We start from the raw sequence: 18,511 nt of genomic DNA, 5'->3' as shown, positions 1-18,511 counted from the left end.
GAACACATGGATCCCTTGATTACATCCATGCTGATCTTTGGGGGCCTGCAAGGTGTCCGTCACATTCAGGAGCAAGGTATTTTCTATCCATAGTAGATGATTATTCCAGAAAATTATGGGTATTCATCCAGAAGACTAAGGATGAAACTTTTGAGAATTTCAAAAGTTGGAAGACTCTGGTTGAAAATCAGACTGGCAGAAAGGTCAAGAGGTTGAGAACCGACAATGGCCTTGAATTTTGCAATGAGGCATTCGACAGTTTTTGTGCTGCCTCTGGTATTGCAAGGCATAGAACTACTGCAGGTACTCCACAGCAAAATGGTTTGGCTGAAAGGTTTAATCGAACTATTTTGGAGAGAGTCAGATGCATGTTGACTAGTGCGGGGTTAACAAAGGTGTTCTGGGCTGAGGCTGTTTCGACAGCAACATATCTGATAAACAGATGTCCTTCGACAGCGTTAGATATGAAGACACCTGAAGAAGTTTGGTCGGGACATCCACCAGATCTCGACAAACTGAGAGTATTTGGCTGCGTAGCCTATGCTCACATTAGGCAAGACAAGGTCGAACCTAGAGCTCTGAAATGCATGTTCATGGGATACCCTGAAGGAGTCAAAGCTTATAGGCTATGGTGCCTAGAGCCAGGTCACAGGAGGTGTATCACCAGTCGAGATGTAGTTTTCAATGAAGCTGTAATGGCTTTTAAGAAAACTAATGATGTTGGTCGAAGTACAGAAACATCTGACGAAGAGCTGGAACAGGTAGAGATTCCTGTTGAGGTGGAGCATGTTGATGCTGAATTGCATATCCCAGATGAAGTCGAAGAAGAAGCAGAAAATGCTGAAGTTGAGGAAACTGACGATGACTACCTATTGTCGAGAGATAGGTCGAGAAGAGTCATCAAGCCACCTCAGAGACTTGGATATGCAGATCTTATAGCTTATGCCTTAATCTCTGCAAGTGAGGTTCTAGACGAAGAACCTAGAGACTATAAGGAAGTTATGAGGAGTCGAAATAAGACTGAATGGCTGAAGGCCATGGATGATGAGATGAAATCTCTTCATGATAATCATACTTGGAAACTGATCAAGAAACCTGTTGGGGCAAGGTTAGTCAGCTGTAAATGGATTTTCAAAGTTAAGGAAGGAATTGAAGGAGTGACGTCGAAAAAATACAAGGCAAGGTTAGTTGCAAGGGGTTTCACTCAGAAAGAAGGTGTCGACTTCAATGATGTGTTTTCTCCTGTTGTGAAGCATAGGTCCATTCGAATGTTGCTTGCCATGGTGGCACAGTTCGATCTTGAACTGGAACAGATGGATGTGAAGACTGCGTTCTTGTATGGTGATCTAGATGAAACGATCCTGATGAGGCAACCTGAAGGGTATGTCGAAAAGGGGAAGGAAGATTATGTGTGCAAGTTAAAGAGATCTTTGTATGGGCTGAAACAATCTCCTCGACAGTGGAATAGGAGATTCGACAAGTTCATGGCACGCATAAGTTTCATTAGAAGTCAGTTCGACCACTGCGTTTACTTCAGGTTTCGACCTGGTAATTCATTTGTTATTTTGTTGCTTTATGTGGATGATATTCTCATAGCAAGCAACAATGTTGAAGATGTGATGAGGGTGAAGGCTGAACTCAATAAGGAGTTTGATATGAAGGATCTGGGAGCTGCTTCCAGGATTCTTGGAATTGACATTCGAAGAGATAGAAAGAAGTCGAAGTTATGTCTATCTCAAGAGGCATATCTACGGAAGATTCTTGAAAAGTTTGGTATGTCGAATTCGAAGCCAGTTGTGACTCCAACAAACCCTCAATTCAAGCTGAGTATTGATCAGTGTCCCAGTACTGATGTCGAAAGAGCCTATATGAATAGCATCCCATATGCTAATATAGTTGGTTCTTTGATGTATGCTATGGTCTGTACTAGACCCGACATAGCATACGCAGTAAGTCTTGTAAGCAGGTACATGGCGAATCCTGGAAAGGCTCACTGGCAAGCATTGAAGTGGATTCTAAGGTACATAAATGGATCTCTAAACAGAGTCTTAATTTATGGTGGAGCCTTGGGTGAAAATAGTAAAGCAGCAATAGAAGGATATGTCGACTCTGATTATGCAGGTTGTATGGATTCTAGAAAGTCTATTTCTGGATATGTTTTCACTATGTTTGGCACAGCAATTAGTTGGAAAGCAACTCTTCAGAAGGTTGTTGTTCTATCAACCACTGAAGCGGAATATATTGCTCTCACTGAAGCTGTGAAAGAAGCATTGTGGCTTGAAGGTTTTGCGAAGGAGCTGAAACTTCAAGGTCGAGGTATCATTGTTAAATGTGATAGTCAAAGTGCAATACACCTGTCAAAGAATTCAGCCTATCATGAGCGAACTAAGCACATTGATGTGAGGCTGCATTTCGTCAGAGGAGTAATCGAGCGTGGAGAAGTCCAAGTGCTGAAGGTTTCGACTGAAGACAATGCTGCTGATATGATCACCAAGACATTGCCGAGTTGCAAGTTTTTCCACTGTATGCAGTTGATAAAGCTGCGTGAAGAAAGCTAGTCTGTTCCTTGACATTGTAGAGTTAGGTCCAAGGTGGAGATTTGTGAGATATTGGATCGAACTCTAGTATTGTCGAAGGGTAGCTTCTTGGTTCGACAGTTCGACAGAGTTAAGCATGAAGTCGAAGGATTGTTCACATGCTGGTGTCGAAGTGTGCATGCTGTAGTCGAAGATGGGTCTAGCATGCAGATGTTGAAGATGCTAGGGTTGTTAGCATGTTAAATTAGGTTTTAGTGTTTAAACCCTAATTTGTTAAGTTAGCTTGTTTATTAAGTTGGCTTGTGTAATGGGCCTTGCTGAAAAAGCCCATTAGTTAGTATGTTAGGTTTTATTATAAATAGCATACTAGTCTCTCATCATTGCTAAGCTGCAAATCCTAATTTAGGGTGAGAGAGGTTATTTGTTATTCTTGTAAACTTGTAATCTTGTTTTAAGAGAAAGTGAAAGAATAGCAGTTATAACCAATTCTTGTGTTCTTATTCTCCCCTATAATTCCCTATTATACTTTGTTATTGGTATCGTTTTTCACAACAAAGGGAATGTTTGGATATTTTAAAACGAAAAGAGCGGGATGAAGTGGAACGGAGCAGAGCGGAATGAATATCTCATTCTATTGTTTGGATATTTTAGAATGGAATGTAACAAAAATATTATTCCGTCCAAATTGGATGAAACAAAAATGAGGGTAAGTAATAGAATATGTTCTGCTCCATTTCATCGTCTCGTTACCAATCCAAACGATGAAACATAACTTTATTTCATTTCATTCGCTCCATTGTATCACATTCTATCAATCCAAATATACCTTAATAAGACAACTATTTAAAAAAATATATAAATATATATCAAATTTGTAATTTAAATCATCAACGGCTAATTGACCTAGTGGCAAACCAACTTGTTGAACACATATTTGAACTCGCGACTAGGGCTGACAATGAACCAAACTAACTCGAAAATAGTTCGAAATTCAATTCAAAAATTAAATCGTTGAGCTAGGTTCATGAACCAAATGAGCTGAGTATGAGTTAAAAACTAAGTTCGTTAACTAAATGAGCTGAACTTGAATTATACATAGTTCGACTCGTTAAATTCATGAGTCAATTCACTTATATATGAGATATATTATATTGTCTTTAAGAGTAGGTTTAAAGATTTGCTCTAAATCTTAGTATCATATTTTAATCTAACGGTTTTGATAATTTATATTCTCAAGTGAGCAAAATATTTCTACAAATAATTATACAAATAAAATTAACATCGTATAAAAGATTAGACTTAAAAAAATTACTTTTAAGCCCGTGAAATAAGCGAGTTGAACCTAACAAAATAAACCTAACGAGTTGAATCGAGATGTTAGTGAACTTCTAACAAGTCGAGTTTGAGTTGAAAAAAAGTTCGTGATAAACTCGAACTCGAACTCAAACTCGGCCAATTCTTAACGAGCCGAGTTTGAGCTGGAAAAAAATTCGTCATGAACTCGAACTCGAACTCGGTCAATTCTTAACGAGTCGAACTGAGCTGAGGCGAGTTCGACTCGACTCGACTCATTTTCAGCCCTACTCGCGACATTCTATTTCTCTTGAATTCTAACAACTAAATTACTTGATAATAAAAAAATAAAATGAAATATTTAATTAAATATGTTTCTACAAAAATATAAGTCTAGGTTTTTTCTTATAAACATGTCAGCTTATCATAAGTCATCTAAGTATTATTTTTTTTGGATAAAGGATTATATTAAAGAAAGAAGATTGATATACAAAAATTATAGTAATATCATAATATCATAATAATAAACTTAAATCACAGAAACAAAAACAAAAACAATTTTGTTTCTCCATTTTCTCTGCAAAGGTTTTTGTGTTTTCCGTTGAAATTTCAATCCAAGTTCCCAAACATGCTAACCCCATCTTTTTCTCTCACCAAAACCTTCATCACACATCCCAATTCCTTTTCCTTTCTTTCTCTCTCTTCCAAAAGGGTCATAGTCCATGCCCAGAAACCCAAACCCAATCCCAACAACAATGGAAGTTTGAGGTTGAAGGGAAACAACAAGAAGAATGTGTGGAGTATTGATAATGACCTTGCTAAGGTGGGTTCTTCTCAGAAAGAGAAGAAGGGGAAAGGGAAGAAGAAGATGGTTAAGAAGAATAAGGGTGGGAGTGTTGTTGTTACGGAGGCTATGTTGATGGAGGTTGAAACTGTTCTTCAGACTCAGGTACTGTTTTTCTCATTTGGGTATGTTTTGAATTGATGTAGTTTGTGTAAAGTTTTTGTCTTTTGCTTTGTTGGGGTTGGTTGAGTGGTTTTTTGTGGATGAAATTGAAAATTGAACCCTTTGTTTTTTTTGTTCTGAAATTGTATGTAAATTTGTGAGTTGACTGGGAATGTATATGAATACTTAGATTTCAATAACAATGAAAGAATCAAAGGATTTAGTAGGTAGTATATAATTGGGAACAATGAAATCGTAAATGCTTGGAATCATATTCATATGTCTTCCGAGCGAGCCTACTAGTTTAGAGTGGTGGGTATTCATTGCTTCAATGAAGCACGGACGCCATACGGGCATTGGATACAATACGTATCCGAAACGGTGATACGTCAGTAATTGGAAATTTTCGGATAGGATACGTTTTTAGGTAATTACATATACACTAGTTAAATCATTGTCCAACAATAACCAACTGAATTTGCAAAATTTGATGATTGGTAAAAGAAATATGAAATCCCGATTGGTCATATGTTTTCGCAGGGTAGGATAGGTCCGGTAGGCATGGTAGTTAAAATCCCGATTTAAATAGTAAAATCCCACGATTTCGCAATTATGCTTGCTCTCGGTGATTGAGAGTATACACTTAATCCTATTTTAGTGGAATTGATTCAGATAGGATTCCCCCTTTTAATCGTTGAATCATAGCCTTACTATCTTCGAAACGATTATACAATTATGCCTATGAATGAATTTGAATTTATATAAGTATTTGAAGTGTCATCTAAGGTTTTAGTTATCTTGTGACCTATGCCTGTGAATTTAAATTTACACAAGTATTTTAAGTGATTTATTTAAGGTTTTCTTTGTCTTATTAATGCTATTCTATATGCATATATATGAGTTTTAGAATTTTCAATTTTATATAATCTTACAATTAGTGTTACATTTCCACGATTTACAATTTTACTTTCGCTTCTCGATTTTAGCTACCTTGCTGGTAGGGATTACGGACCGGGGTCTGTTAGTGCTACCACATGCAATTCAAATTACGTAGTCAGTTTCACACCATTAGTTGAACCGGCTGTCATCTCTGATCAGATGGCCAAGACGTACTGCATGATGCAGTTAATGTGTCTAATCTACCGGGATTACATTCTCTACTCTCTTTGTATTCATGTTTTTTCTTTTCTTTCTCCGAAGACGTCAACCTTGTATTGAATAGTTAGTTTAAGACATCGAAATTGATGAAGTTGGTTTGAAATAAATGTACTATAGTGTGTTTGGATTTATACAAAGTTTGTTACAAATAGCACCAATTTTGTGCAAAATGTTGTCAAGTTGCGGCTTTTATGGTTAGCACTATTGCAAAACGAAATTTAAACAAACTGTTATTTTCTACTTGTTTTGTATGAATGTGTTACTGATATCTGCGTAAACTGTAGAAATGGTTAGTTGAAATCGTGATGAATATTATACCGATAGAATGAACACTCTTTCAGGAACCAGTAATAAAACCAGCGTGGAACACGTTTGCTAGCAGTCTCAATGGAATTTGGAAAGGTGTAGGTGCTGTATTTTCCCCCATCACAGCTGAAATGGAGCCAATGGACATAAGTGTCAAGAATGAAAACCTCTACGACTGTTATATTCTTTCCCGTATAGAGGAAGTGCCATCGCTCTCGGATGAACGTACATCTCAAATCAAAAGAAAGGTTAATTGGGTGACTTTGAATCCTTATGGTGAAATGCCACAACATGTTGAAGGCAGCAACGTAGCTAAGAATGGTTCTGGTGAAAAAATAACCAATCGTGTTTTGCCTACATTTGAATCCTTTGACTTTAAAAGAAGTGATGTGATGGAAGAAGACGTCATGGGTTGCGAACCAGGGCTCGTTTACTTTGAAGTAAGGATATGTTACAAGTCTTTCCTAACGTATTTATCTTGTAGCTTTCTGTTAGGAACCAATGAATTGAATTGAAAAGAAAGAATAATTTTCTGCGGATATTCGATAAATTGCAGGATGGTTCTTATTCTAGGGGTCCTGTGGATATTTCAGCGGGTAAAGACGATGATTCAAAATACTATGTCTCACCAACTTTCAAGTTTGAACAAGTAAGTTGGGCATGACATGCAACTTATAAAATATCAGATCTATCAATCATTTCCTATAAAAGCTAACACATGCACGAACACGATATTGAAACATTGACACTAGTAATAAATATAACCACATGTGTCGGTGTTATACACAAGACACACACTCAATCTAAAGTGTTGGTGCTATTAGATTAATGTTTCACCGATGAGAATTGTGATCTTTTTTTGGTGACGGATTATCTTTTTCCAGTGCTTAGTTAAAGGCTGCCACAGAAGGATCCGCATTGTCCATACTATAGAATTCGTAAATGGTGGTTCAGAAATACAAATAATGAGAGTTGCTGTGTATGAAGAAGAATGGGTTAGTCCTATCTGTGTTGATGACCTGAGGTATACGTGTTTGATTTATATTTCGCATTAAATCTACAATTACGAGACTTATGCCGATGAATTAGTTTAGGACACGAGACTTATGTTGTTCTTCTATTGATTTTTCATTGAAAGCGACGATATGGACTTTGATCTAAAGCCATTTTCACAAAGAAAAAGAACCAAGCCATCAGAGTTGACAGGGTCATGGAAAGTCTTTGAAATCAGCGCGACTCCGGTGTATGCCGAGGAGACAAAGATAGAAGAAGGCGACAACGCTGCTCCATATGTCTACCTTTGTACAGAAACTCTGAAGAAAAGAAGCTCGCGTGATAGTACGAATTACTTCGGCGAGGAGGAGAGACTTGACATGCAAGATATGACAGTGCTATGGCTTCCTGGAGGAGTGACATGCTATGTTGATATCAATAAGGATGGTATTCTTTGTATTGGAGTTGGATGGTACTCTGATGAAGGAATCAATCTTGTGATGGAAAGAGATTATGGTTTGGATGGAAAACTTAAAGATGTTAGATGGAAATCAGAGGTGAAGAGAAGGTGGTCTAATCCACCTAATGTATAAATTGTTATGAGGATTAACAGATTGTAAATGGTTTTGTATGATCAATTTTATATTACATGTCATGCATAAGCACATGATGTTCATTAATTAATGTTGTTAACTGCATCCTGCATGCATTAGATTAAACTGAGTGGCTGAGATTAAGCAGAATTATTCAGCCAATAGAGAGGATCTGAATCCATATGTTACTCCTTGAATTTTGTCTTTTTTTTTTTAGTAATACACATTGAAAGTTAAAATAAACACATGCTAAAAGAGTCCATTCTGATTTTTTTTTTTTTTTTTTTGGTTTTGAGAGAACATCAGATTTATTGATTTCTCATCTACAGTATGCATGCAGATGACATTTTGATTTTGAGGGACGCAACAATTGATAATCTTTGAACTATTAAAACTATTGTTTTAGCTTGTTTTGGAGCTTTAGGGGAACTTTTCTAAGAGATGTCTCATTGGAGAGTGTTGCTAGCGCTCTTCGTTAAAGAGAAAAACTATCAACACTCTCTTTAACAGTCACTTTTTTATTGGTTGAAACATGTGTGAGTCCTACCACTTTATGTGGGATCCATTTTCAAAATGAGGGACCCACACATGTTTCAACCAATAAGAAAATGAATGTTGAAGAGTATTGAATAGCACCATATGCTCTTAGTCAATGTGTTTGGATGTTGGTTGGATTGTCTCCTTACCCTCTCATGTTCCACGCATCCATTAATATTGTTGACTACATTTATGTAGAATCATTCAACCGCTAGAGAGGATCTGATTCTATATGTTATTAGTACACTCGAATATTGATGTTCTTTTAGTTAAACACCTTGAAAGTTGAAACAAACAAAGGCTGGAAAAAACACTACCAAATGTCGAGTGCAGTGACTGCCTAAATTCTTTAATTTTATAAAAATACAAATCATGGAGGAGTTTAGAAATAATGAAAAATTGACGTTTTGATTCTCTTGCATTTCTTACTGCGGTTAAAATTGAAATTTATTGTTTCTCTTGTATTTCTTACTGCGGTTAAAATTGAAATTTGAATTGAAACCGTATCTGAACGAGTTAGGAACCGTTTTTCTTAAACAGATTTCCTTGTTAAATGGTTTGGTTTGTACGCTAGAACCAATATAGTGATTTGGTTCACATGATTTAATTAAAGATGCACACACCTAACTTTCAGTCTCTTGTTCATTTTTTGTGCCAAATACCTGCATACATTCAGTTCTACTCAATGTTCAGGTTTGTGATGAGTGTGGATGGTAAACTAAAGAAATAGCAACTAGTTGGCTTCACAGCTTTTGCTGGTCCTGTAAGTTCGCCTTAAAAAAAGGTTAGAGTTCTAAATTAACCACATTTAAAGAGTCATATATACAGCAATCAATGTATGGAAAGACTTTTTTGTCAACCCACTTCAGGTCAAACAGTAATGTGATACCTAATTAAGCACCTACAATTCATGAAACTGGTCTCAGACTGCTGCTCTGGAAGTTGAAGTTTCTAAACCGAGACCACGTCGAATGATCCTTGTCTTTCTCATGATGTCATTGCATTGGGCAAAATACTCATGCCTTAAAACTTCTTCAACACTAATCCTACTCCTTGGGTTTACTGTTAGACACTTGTCTATTAAATCAAACAGTGATTTCGGAACTTGATCGACAAACTCTGGTCTCTTTGTGTGAGCCTTGCACCAGCTTTCTATGTCGTGTGATTGCAAGTATTGGTCATCAAATAACTCCTGTAATCAAATGAAGGCAAACATTAACTATTTTGCTTCATTTTACCTTGTTCGGAAATAAGAGTTTCCTTCAGTATTTTCTACAGCAAATTGAATTCAAAGCCACAACAAGTAAAATGATGAGTTCAACTATTGATTGCAAATGGGAGAAAAAGTTGATCAAATAGAATTTATGCAACCAACACCATCTTCAAACAATAATATAATTAACTAAGGGGCCATTTTTTCCTAGTAAACTTAGTCCCACATTGACTAGATAAAGTCTAAATAGAGCTTCAAAGCCTAGTCAATCCTAACTTTAGAAGTCAATTTTGTGACTGCAAGTTGGACTTAAAATTTTAGCTAGTTATCCAAGGGTTGTATTGTGGAAAATGCTGGTTGCTGACTTGCGGGCAGTACTAAAAGAATTAGACGGTGTTTTAAACTTCAAACAAAACAAAATCATTTTAAAATAAATTTTTGCTTGAGATTAATAAATAATGAGCATTTTAATTCATGAGGATAATCTCACTTTAATTCTTTCCTTGATATATGGTTAGTGTTTCTAAAATAAGGATTAATAATAGTCACTGAGTTGTCAAACGATAAGGAATTTACCAGTGGAAATGATGCCTCGCGGTCATGCAGCTTGGCCACTTCCCAAAGTTCTTCACTGCCCCGCAATTTGGCAATTTCTTTTAAACTCCTGCAGAAAAACACAATGAACAGTGAGCACGGAAAGTAAAGAAAGATGAAATAAAAAATGAATCTGTAGTTGATTATTACTGTTCTGGCTCGCCAGGGAAAGAAGTTTTCCCAATCAGCAGGTATAGTAGAGTGACTCCAGCCGACCAAATATCAACCTTTAGTCCCTGAAACTGAGACCTGAACAAAACCTAAAGAAAAAGCAAACTAAATTAAATTTTTGAAAATAAAATCATCCATTAGCTGTAGGAAGGTGAAACAGCATTTGAGTAATAAACTCAGCAGTGTTTTTCTTTTACTGGCAATAAAGGAAGCCGCTAAAGACCAATTTTTCAAAAACTAATGCTTAACTATCATTTATAATATTTCAAAGGGTTAAATATGTTTTAATTCCCTCTAAAGTTAGACATTTTCATTTTTAGCCCCTCTAAAAAATTTCGTTAAAGAATCGTCCCTCTAAAGTTAGGAATTTTAACTTTTGGCCCCTCCTACAAATTTACGAATTTCGCTACAATTGTGTAACTTAGCGACAAATATTAGCTACGATTTTTAATTTTAGCTACGATTTTAGCAATAGATTTGGGTGGAGGGGCCAAAATTTAAAATTTAAAATTTTAGGAGGACCATTCTTTGAAGAAATTTTTTTGAAGGATTAAAAGTGAAATATGAGATATTTGGGAGGACCATAAACATATTTAACCCTATTTCAAATTTTAAAATGAATATGAAATGGAAATACTTCATAGATAGCTATTTTAGCTTTTATGTAGATAGCTATTTTAGCTTTTATGATGACATCTTCGTGAGTGCTGCTATATAAGACCAGTGAGTTAAATATTTGATCAGACAATGAATATTGATTTCATTTTTGGTAAAGAAGTCCTTTATTCAGCAGTGTAAAATTCCAGCGGCTAATATGTTACATGCTTTTCTAAAAGTATCTAAAAGTGACTTCCTGGCTCTAAGTCAGTATTCAGTATTGAATCTACGGATAGTATTTGGGTCAACAAAATATAGTACCTATAATGTGAAAATTTGCAAGTGAGTAGAAATGACAGCAAGACCTTACCTCTGGGGCACGGAATCCCTTTGTTCCAACACATGGACCCTCTCTTTTATGTTTTCCATCACCTGAATAACACATTTTAAGTTAGTAAGTTACACTGTTAAAGGTAACAATATCACTCCTCAGAACTTAGAAGCATTGAATTTAGAATCACACCTTTGCTTCTTAATAACCCCAAATTAACAGTAGATGAATGTATAGGCATCGGCGTAAGATAAAGTGTCCTGCCATCTACCTTGCCTGAAGGAGCGGTAACCCTTTTCCTCTGAGAAGAGGGACTTTTCATTGAACTACTGGTTGCACATTGCATAGAATTCTGCACAAGGCTGATAAGCTCCTTTCTTCCTCGGAAAGGTAAGGGTTCTCGTAGCCTATCGGCAGAAGCTGTCTTAGTGCTAGTAACATCTTTGGCAGAGGTTATACCTGAGCCATCTGCTCCTTGTGCTCTTCGTAAACTCGCAACAGCCTTATCCGGACAATTCTTCAGATGACCAGCATTAACCTTAGGCTTCAAATGCCTATTAATGTCAGAATATTTCCTGTGATCTGCCAACTCCCTTCTATTGGATGTTAGAGACTTGATTCCTCCAAGATTCTTGTCTGGGACCACAGGGGAAGGACCAGAAGGGAGGGGAATATTATTGGATGCACCAAGGCTTGGTTTCGATTTACCTGAGCAGATGAACAGATTAATTGAGGAAACTAGGCAAATTATATGATGATCACTTTACATAAAACGTAGCAAAGTGAACTAAGGATTAATTGAAGGAAACTAAAATGATGCATGTAAGAAAAGCAAGAAAAATGTGTTTATGTGGGCTTATTGCTTGAGATTAATATACAACTTTTTTTTAATGAGAGATATACAACTGAATAGCCAAATAAGTCGGAATTATGAGGCTTACTTCCAAAGTTGTACTTCTGCTTTAAATCCTGAAAAATATACCACAATACACCAGATTATATTTGGAAATAATCACAGTCAAAACTTATGTAAGTAGCAGAAGCAGAAGCAAGCGAAGCAGCCTAACCATGGCAAGGTTGAAGTCAATAAGATAGCCTTTCTTTAGCTTTCGAGAGAAAAGGAAGTTTCCAGGTTTGACATCTCTATGGACGACTCCCTACATTAATTGAGATTGGAGTTGGAGTTTTCAAACAATAAGTCAAAGTCGCAAAGAATAAGCAAGAGAGAAAACTACCTCTTTGTGCAAGCACGCGAGTGCCTTGAACATGCAATACGCATACCATTGAAGCTCGTTGATATCAATTTCTCTTTTCAAAACCTGCACATTGCAGTATTTTCATTACAAAATTACACAAATCAATAATGGTTAAGAGGTAAATTCATTTCACAGAAAAATCAATTTCTTTTTTCTAGAACATAAATTGAGAAGCTAAAATTAGCTCCATCAAAGATGAAGTCCAGAGAGATGGGGTCTTATGAGCAAATCAGCTTAATATTGAAAGATGCTGATAGGGAAATACATCTCATGAACTTGACTCATTGATTAAATCAAAATGTTGAAAGCTTTAAAACCAAAAACAGTTATCTTTTCTCATAAGGTAAAATATATATTAAAGACAATTTCAACAATTACCTCAGGTCTCTCATGCTCAACATGTTCCAAGACAAAGCAGTCATTATTGCCACTTTTGAAAGAACCTTCAAACTTTATAATAAAGCTTTTACCCCTGAAACATGATAAATTTAAGGACAATAGCAGCATGCATCATAGCTTAAATATAAAAAATATAGGAGCATGCCAAAAACTTACCCAAAACGCTCAAGCATATTCCGCTCATTATTTACATGATTTTTATGAGCATTACTATGAGGGCCTGTAAAATTATATGTAGAAATTGTAATATCAATATCAGTTTTTTTAATAATCAATTGCACTGTCCATGTATTAAATTAGTAATATAAGAATGATTGCACACGAAAAATTGCTTCCATTTATAGATTGTAAGTTGGAAACAGGTTACAAGTGACACTGGATTCTTGATGAGACATAATTAGTTTTGCTTTCCAGTAGGGTACAAATAAGGGACCCATGTAGCACAGACACTTTTGAGGTGTCCGACACGACACTAGCACTTGAGAATATGTTCAATTGATTCATTATTTGTTTAAAAAATCTGGTGTCAAAGTGTTTGTGTCAGTGTCATGTTTGTGGCAGTGCTTCATATTCTTTTTCATTTTCTTAGCATAACATTTCATGAACAGTACATACACATTTGACATAAAAGATAGGTGTTACTTACATTTTATAGCAAGTCTTTTTCCATCAAATATTCTTTGAACACGGTAAACAATGCCATAACCACCTAAAGAAATATCAGTGCAATTTTAATATAGATTTGTTTTATCAGTTGGGAAGTTGATGAGAAACAAAGTCCTAATAATACCTGAACCTTCTTCTTCCTCTATTTTAAAAGTTTCAAAAGATGGAAATGTTTTTTTCTCCACCTGATTCAACAAAGTAACCAAAATAAATAACATCACATGAATAATAAATCGGAAGCAGATAGTCAAAATGGTTTAGAGAACTTCATAAGTTATATCAAATCAAATCCCTTAACTGAAGGTCCTCACCTTAGAAGCCATGGAGTTATCTTCTGCCAAGTTTTCTTTACGATTTTGTTTTAGTTTGTTTTTTGCTACAATGTTCTGATCATCTTCACGTTGATCAATTACTTTTGGAGCATCCTCGAGTTTGTTACAAGCTAGTGAGTCTGCTAGAATTTGAGTCATTGAGCGTGGATCGTATTTCAGTCCTCCCTTTGATATGCGAGATGTTTTAGGAACTGACTTTGGATTTGCAGAGGTATGTGCGGCTTTATTGGTGGAGCGGGTCACCATGTTTCTCACTCTCTTGTTTTTATCTAAATCTTTTACATGTGTCCCCTTTTTAAATTCCAAAACTTTGGTTGGTTCTTCTCCACAAACAGGTTTAAAACTCTGAGCCACATCTTCCTTTCCTCTATCTTTGTCATAATAAATCACTTCTTCCTTTAAACCTTTTTCATATTCTTTATTTTTTTCAATAGAATCACTTTGTGGATCTTTGCCAGTATTATATCTACAAACATCAACATCGTCCACATAATGGGTTATGTTTACTTCAGGATATTCATTCCCAAATGTGTCAAAGCAATCCACTTTTTTCCCTGACTCAGTACCAACGATAATGCCCTCATTACAAAGTGATTGATCTTGGACACTAGCAGGTAGAGCAAGAATCGCAGCAGCATTATGCTCCGGAAGTCTATCTAAATCCTCAAGCTTCTTCAAACCACTATCACTGACGAAAAAACACTCACTGGAATTGATCAGAGAGTCAGAAATCACTCCTTGGGCTGTGTTTGTTGTGGTATCATTATCTGCTTCCTTGTATTCAAAATTTGGTTCTGACCAACCCGAACATTCCCCAACTGTATCAATACATATAGGAATCATATAATTCCCATCATGCATGACCCGAGACTCAAATTTCATTGTACAGAAGCTTCTTCTCATAGCCTCTGCAGAAGTATCAACAAAACTCTGCAAACAAACAAAAAATCCAAAACATGACATCAAACATCAAATTCAGCACAGAATACAAAAAATGACAAATAAAAGATATATATGATATCACTGCTAAGAAGCATGTGAAGAAAAATGAATGATATCAAATTGTATACTACTATAAGAAATTGATATAAACAACAAGTGATCAGTCCAACTATATGGCTGCATTTTCTTTGTTTCTTTTCCACTATTCTAAATGCCAACAAAATATATAATCATGCTACATCAAGTGAACTTCACTGTCACTGTGAGTGTCAAATACCAAAGGTACACAAGCCAATCAAGCAAAATTCAGATTTTGCTAGTGCTGCTATAGTAGTTACTTGACAACACATTATATTAAATGGCGTAAGATTCATTAAAATTAAGGTCACTTTATCTGCTACTTGAAATTCTTCGATCAAGTTCAATAACATTCAAAATTAAAACCAAAATCATATAACTCCAAAATACATACCTAAACACTTTAAATTATAAATAAAAGACTAAAATCAAGTTCATAACCGTTCAAATTAATACCAAAACAGTGCAATTCTACTTAGGGTTTAGGGTTTAGAGGCGCACAGAATATTAACCTCGACGCAATAATAAATTTGACTACCTTGACGAAAATTTCTGGAACTTTGTCGCCAATTGCAAATCGTTTCGGTTCTCTTCCACCTGTTTTCACCAAAATCTCGATTCAACAAACCTCCAAAACACACAAAATCGAAATAGCTAAATAAATAATTCAATAATCAAATCAGAAAAACAAAGTACCTTCAGTGAGTGATAAAACCGATTTGCGTTTTCGTGAGAATGATGGAGCTGAATTAGGGACTTGAAACGAGAAAAACCTAGCGATGGCGAAAACGGCTTTAACGGAAGGAGTAAGGAGACCGTTACTGTTAACGGCGAGAGGTGAATCGGGAAGAGATGCTACGTAACGGACGAAATCGGCGGAAGCATTGAAGAAACCGCAACGGGAAGATAAATACTCTGCATCGACTGGATGACCGATCTGGAGGAGGATTGATAGGAGGTGCCATGATTGTTCTTGGAGGAAGGGGTTTGGATCGAGGTTTGACTCCGGCGTCGCCATGTCAGATCTGCGGTGTTTGTTTTCTCTCTCTAAACGTGTGAGAGTGGAGTGGTAGAGAGAGAGAGTGTGAACTGTTGAGAGAGTGAAAAGGGTTTAGGAGCGGGAATTATTTGACGTGTTTTCCCGCTTCTCAATTTGTGTTGCTTTGATTGGTGGCCCCTTCTTCTAGAAACTAGAAATGGATTTTGTGCATTAGGGATCATGGATTAGGATTATCGATGACCGCTTGATTAAGATCAGATGACTTAAAATAATATTATTTGTTTTTTTATATAATTTAATTCAAACTTTTGAATTTAATCAAACTCGGGCGTTGTTTTAAAAATCCCGGTCTAAATTGATTGGGCCGCGAATCGAAGGGTAGGGTGATTCGATAAAGGTGTAGGTACAGTTAACTCGGTAATAATTGATGTGACGCAAGCAAATCATTAGACTAATGAATTGATAAATTTCTTAAATCGGTTGATTTTTATGTTTATTTTATAATCGTCAAAAAGTGTTTCTCTTTCCTTACTTTTAGAAACTCTTTTGAAAAATGTTGGATTTGATTTTGTACTCTTGTTGATTATGTTTAGAACTTTGTTTATTTTATAATTTTGTTAGATTTTGATGTTTAAATATTTGCAACTTGTTATTTTTGGAGTTTGAACTTTATGCAGGATTTGTATTCAACTTATTTGCATAAATAATTTTTTGAGATTTCTTTTAGATTTTATATTTATAAATTCATGTTAAGGATTTTATTTTATGTATTTTTTATTTTAGTTTGTATAAATTGGGTTAGTAGTCATGTGGTTCAATCATTGATCCATTGGTCCGATTAGTATTCCAATGACCATGTGGCTTGATCCAATTGATGATAAATCTGAGTTTTAAAATATTATTCAACTATTATTTTGATTGATATCTAAAATAGGTAAATGTGTAGACAATCCATTTTTGACGGAGTTGAATATAATCTTTGATGCACAAATGTAGAAACGATTCATTTCACATTATTTATATTTTTATTATAATTATTAATAATCGAATTGAATTAACTAGTACTTTTATTATTATTCTCGTGCATTCGAGATGAATGTGGTTATGAATGGTAATTGGCGGGGATGAGATGATTTTTACCTCCCTCATACCCAAATTCTAATTCCAAAATAATTTTTGTTCTTTATCTCAATCCCCAATGAATATGAGCAATTAAAACTCAAACACATTTCAAATGAGTTCGTGTGGGTTCAATAATCCCTCCCTACCACCATCAATGTACTAAAATCAAATCTTTTAGTTCAGATATTTCATTTCCTTAACATTAAATTATATTACGAATAGTAAAAGAAAATAATTTCAAAAAAAAAAATCATACAAACATTTTAAATATAGACTTAATTACAATTTTGGGCCCCCTATTTTCTCAGATTCACGAAAATGGTCCCTCTGTTTGAAATTTAAACAGTTTTGTCGTTTTACTTTATGTTTAAACAATTTTGGTCCCCCTCTTATACTTTTACACTTAAAATTAATGATATTTTCAATTTTAAAATGACAAAGTACTTATAAAACATGACAAATCATCGTATATAATTCTATTATTCAACTATGTAGATAAAATATAAGTTAAAAAACAAAAAAATATCATTGATTTTCTATGAAAAAACTTGAGAGGGGGACTAAAACTATTTGAATTTAAAATAAAGGGATCAAAATTGTTTGAATTTAAAATAGAGAGACTAATTTCGTGAGTCGGACAAAATAGGGGAAACAAAACTATAATTTAACCTTAATCATATCTCTGTTTTGAACCAGTCAAAGGCCCAAATGACAAAGGCTCAATCCATTTCAAATTCACTCTAATTGACCCAAAAACATATGATAGTTCGCATGCGAAGAGCAAGGTACACACTCTATGATTTTTAATTTCACTACACTCATCTTGAATCTTGAACTGACTTGGGCATTAAAGTACTAACCATGTCGGTCCATCATGTGCCGCCGTAAAGGAGATTGGAGTCACCATTCAATATCAAAATATATCAAACTCTCTTCATTTTTTGTTTCTTTATGGAACTAAAGCGTCCATTTATGGTTCTTGAATGGAATAGTGGTTCAGTTTGTATGAAATTGATTATTAATTCTTACAATTTCCACAATTACATATCCAATTTTCGATACAGATTTAACACACTTCTACGATGTTGATACGACTTAAACACACACCTCGCATTTAAGGCTTATTAAACACACTTTTGCGTACTCCCCACTCCCTCCTCGGATCTAGCCAATCCAAGGGCATGGGTAGTGGAACCTGTAGTATAAAGTATGACCACATGATGCCGACCTCGCTAGCCTCTCACATCACCCAAGAAGTGTAAACAAATTTCCAAATATGATATATAAATTAATACACTACTATGACAAATGCTAAAGACATAGTGCAACTGCAACAACATGAAAAAGTAGCTAATGTCATTCAATGCACCAAATTTCAAACAAGCAAGAAATTCTATAGGCACATTCGTCATCTCATTAAGTAAAGCAATAAAGGCTCTCACAACCA

The 18,511-nt window shown here is 35.3% G+C and overlaps 2 protein-coding genes across 2 annotated transcripts; one reads left to right on the top strand and one right to left on the bottom strand.

Annotated features, from left to right (window-relative positions):
* The first annotated feature begins 4,355 nt into the window (after positions 1-4,355).
* Positions 4,356-8,014, top strand: LOC131616103 (uncharacterized). The gene is made up of 5 exons (XM_058887346.1): positions 4,356-4,779; positions 6,276-6,680; positions 6,797-6,889; positions 7,125-7,264; positions 7,379-8,014. The coding sequence occupies exons 1-5, from the start codon at positions 4,459-4,461 to the stop codon at positions 7,824-7,826; spliced, it is 1,407 nt and encodes a 468-aa protein (XP_058743329.1). The 5' UTR covers positions 4,356-4,458; the 3' UTR covers positions 7,827-8,014.
* Positions 8,015-9,127: 1,113 nt separating this feature from the next.
* LOC131616101 (uncharacterized) lies at positions 9,128-16,080 on the bottom strand. The gene is made up of 15 exons (XM_058887345.1): positions 15,639-16,080; positions 15,481-15,539; positions 13,902-14,852; positions 13,715-13,775; positions 13,571-13,633; positions 13,081-13,144; positions 12,904-12,997; positions 12,505-12,588; positions 12,337-12,426; positions 12,211-12,238; positions 11,462-11,977; positions 11,309-11,370; positions 10,321-10,430; positions 10,153-10,240; positions 9,128-9,555 (listed from the first exon to the last, which is right to left on the bottom strand). The coding sequence occupies exons 1-15, from the start codon at positions 15,958-15,960 to the stop codon at positions 9,286-9,288; spliced, it is 2,862 nt and encodes a 953-aa protein (XP_058743328.1). The 5' UTR covers positions 15,961-16,080; the 3' UTR covers positions 9,128-9,285.
* Between the last annotated feature and the right edge of the window lie 2,431 nt (positions 16,081-18,511).

Source organism: Vicia villosa, linkage group LG7 (assembly GCF_029867415.1).
Source record: "Vicia villosa cultivar HV-30 ecotype Madison, WI linkage group LG7, Vvil1.0, whole genome shotgun sequence".
Taxonomy (NCBI): domain Eukaryota; kingdom Viridiplantae; phylum Streptophyta; class Magnoliopsida; order Fabales; family Fabaceae; genus Vicia; species Vicia villosa.
Note: the sequence above shows the minus strand (reverse complement) of the source record. Positions and strands in the feature narration are given on the sequence as shown.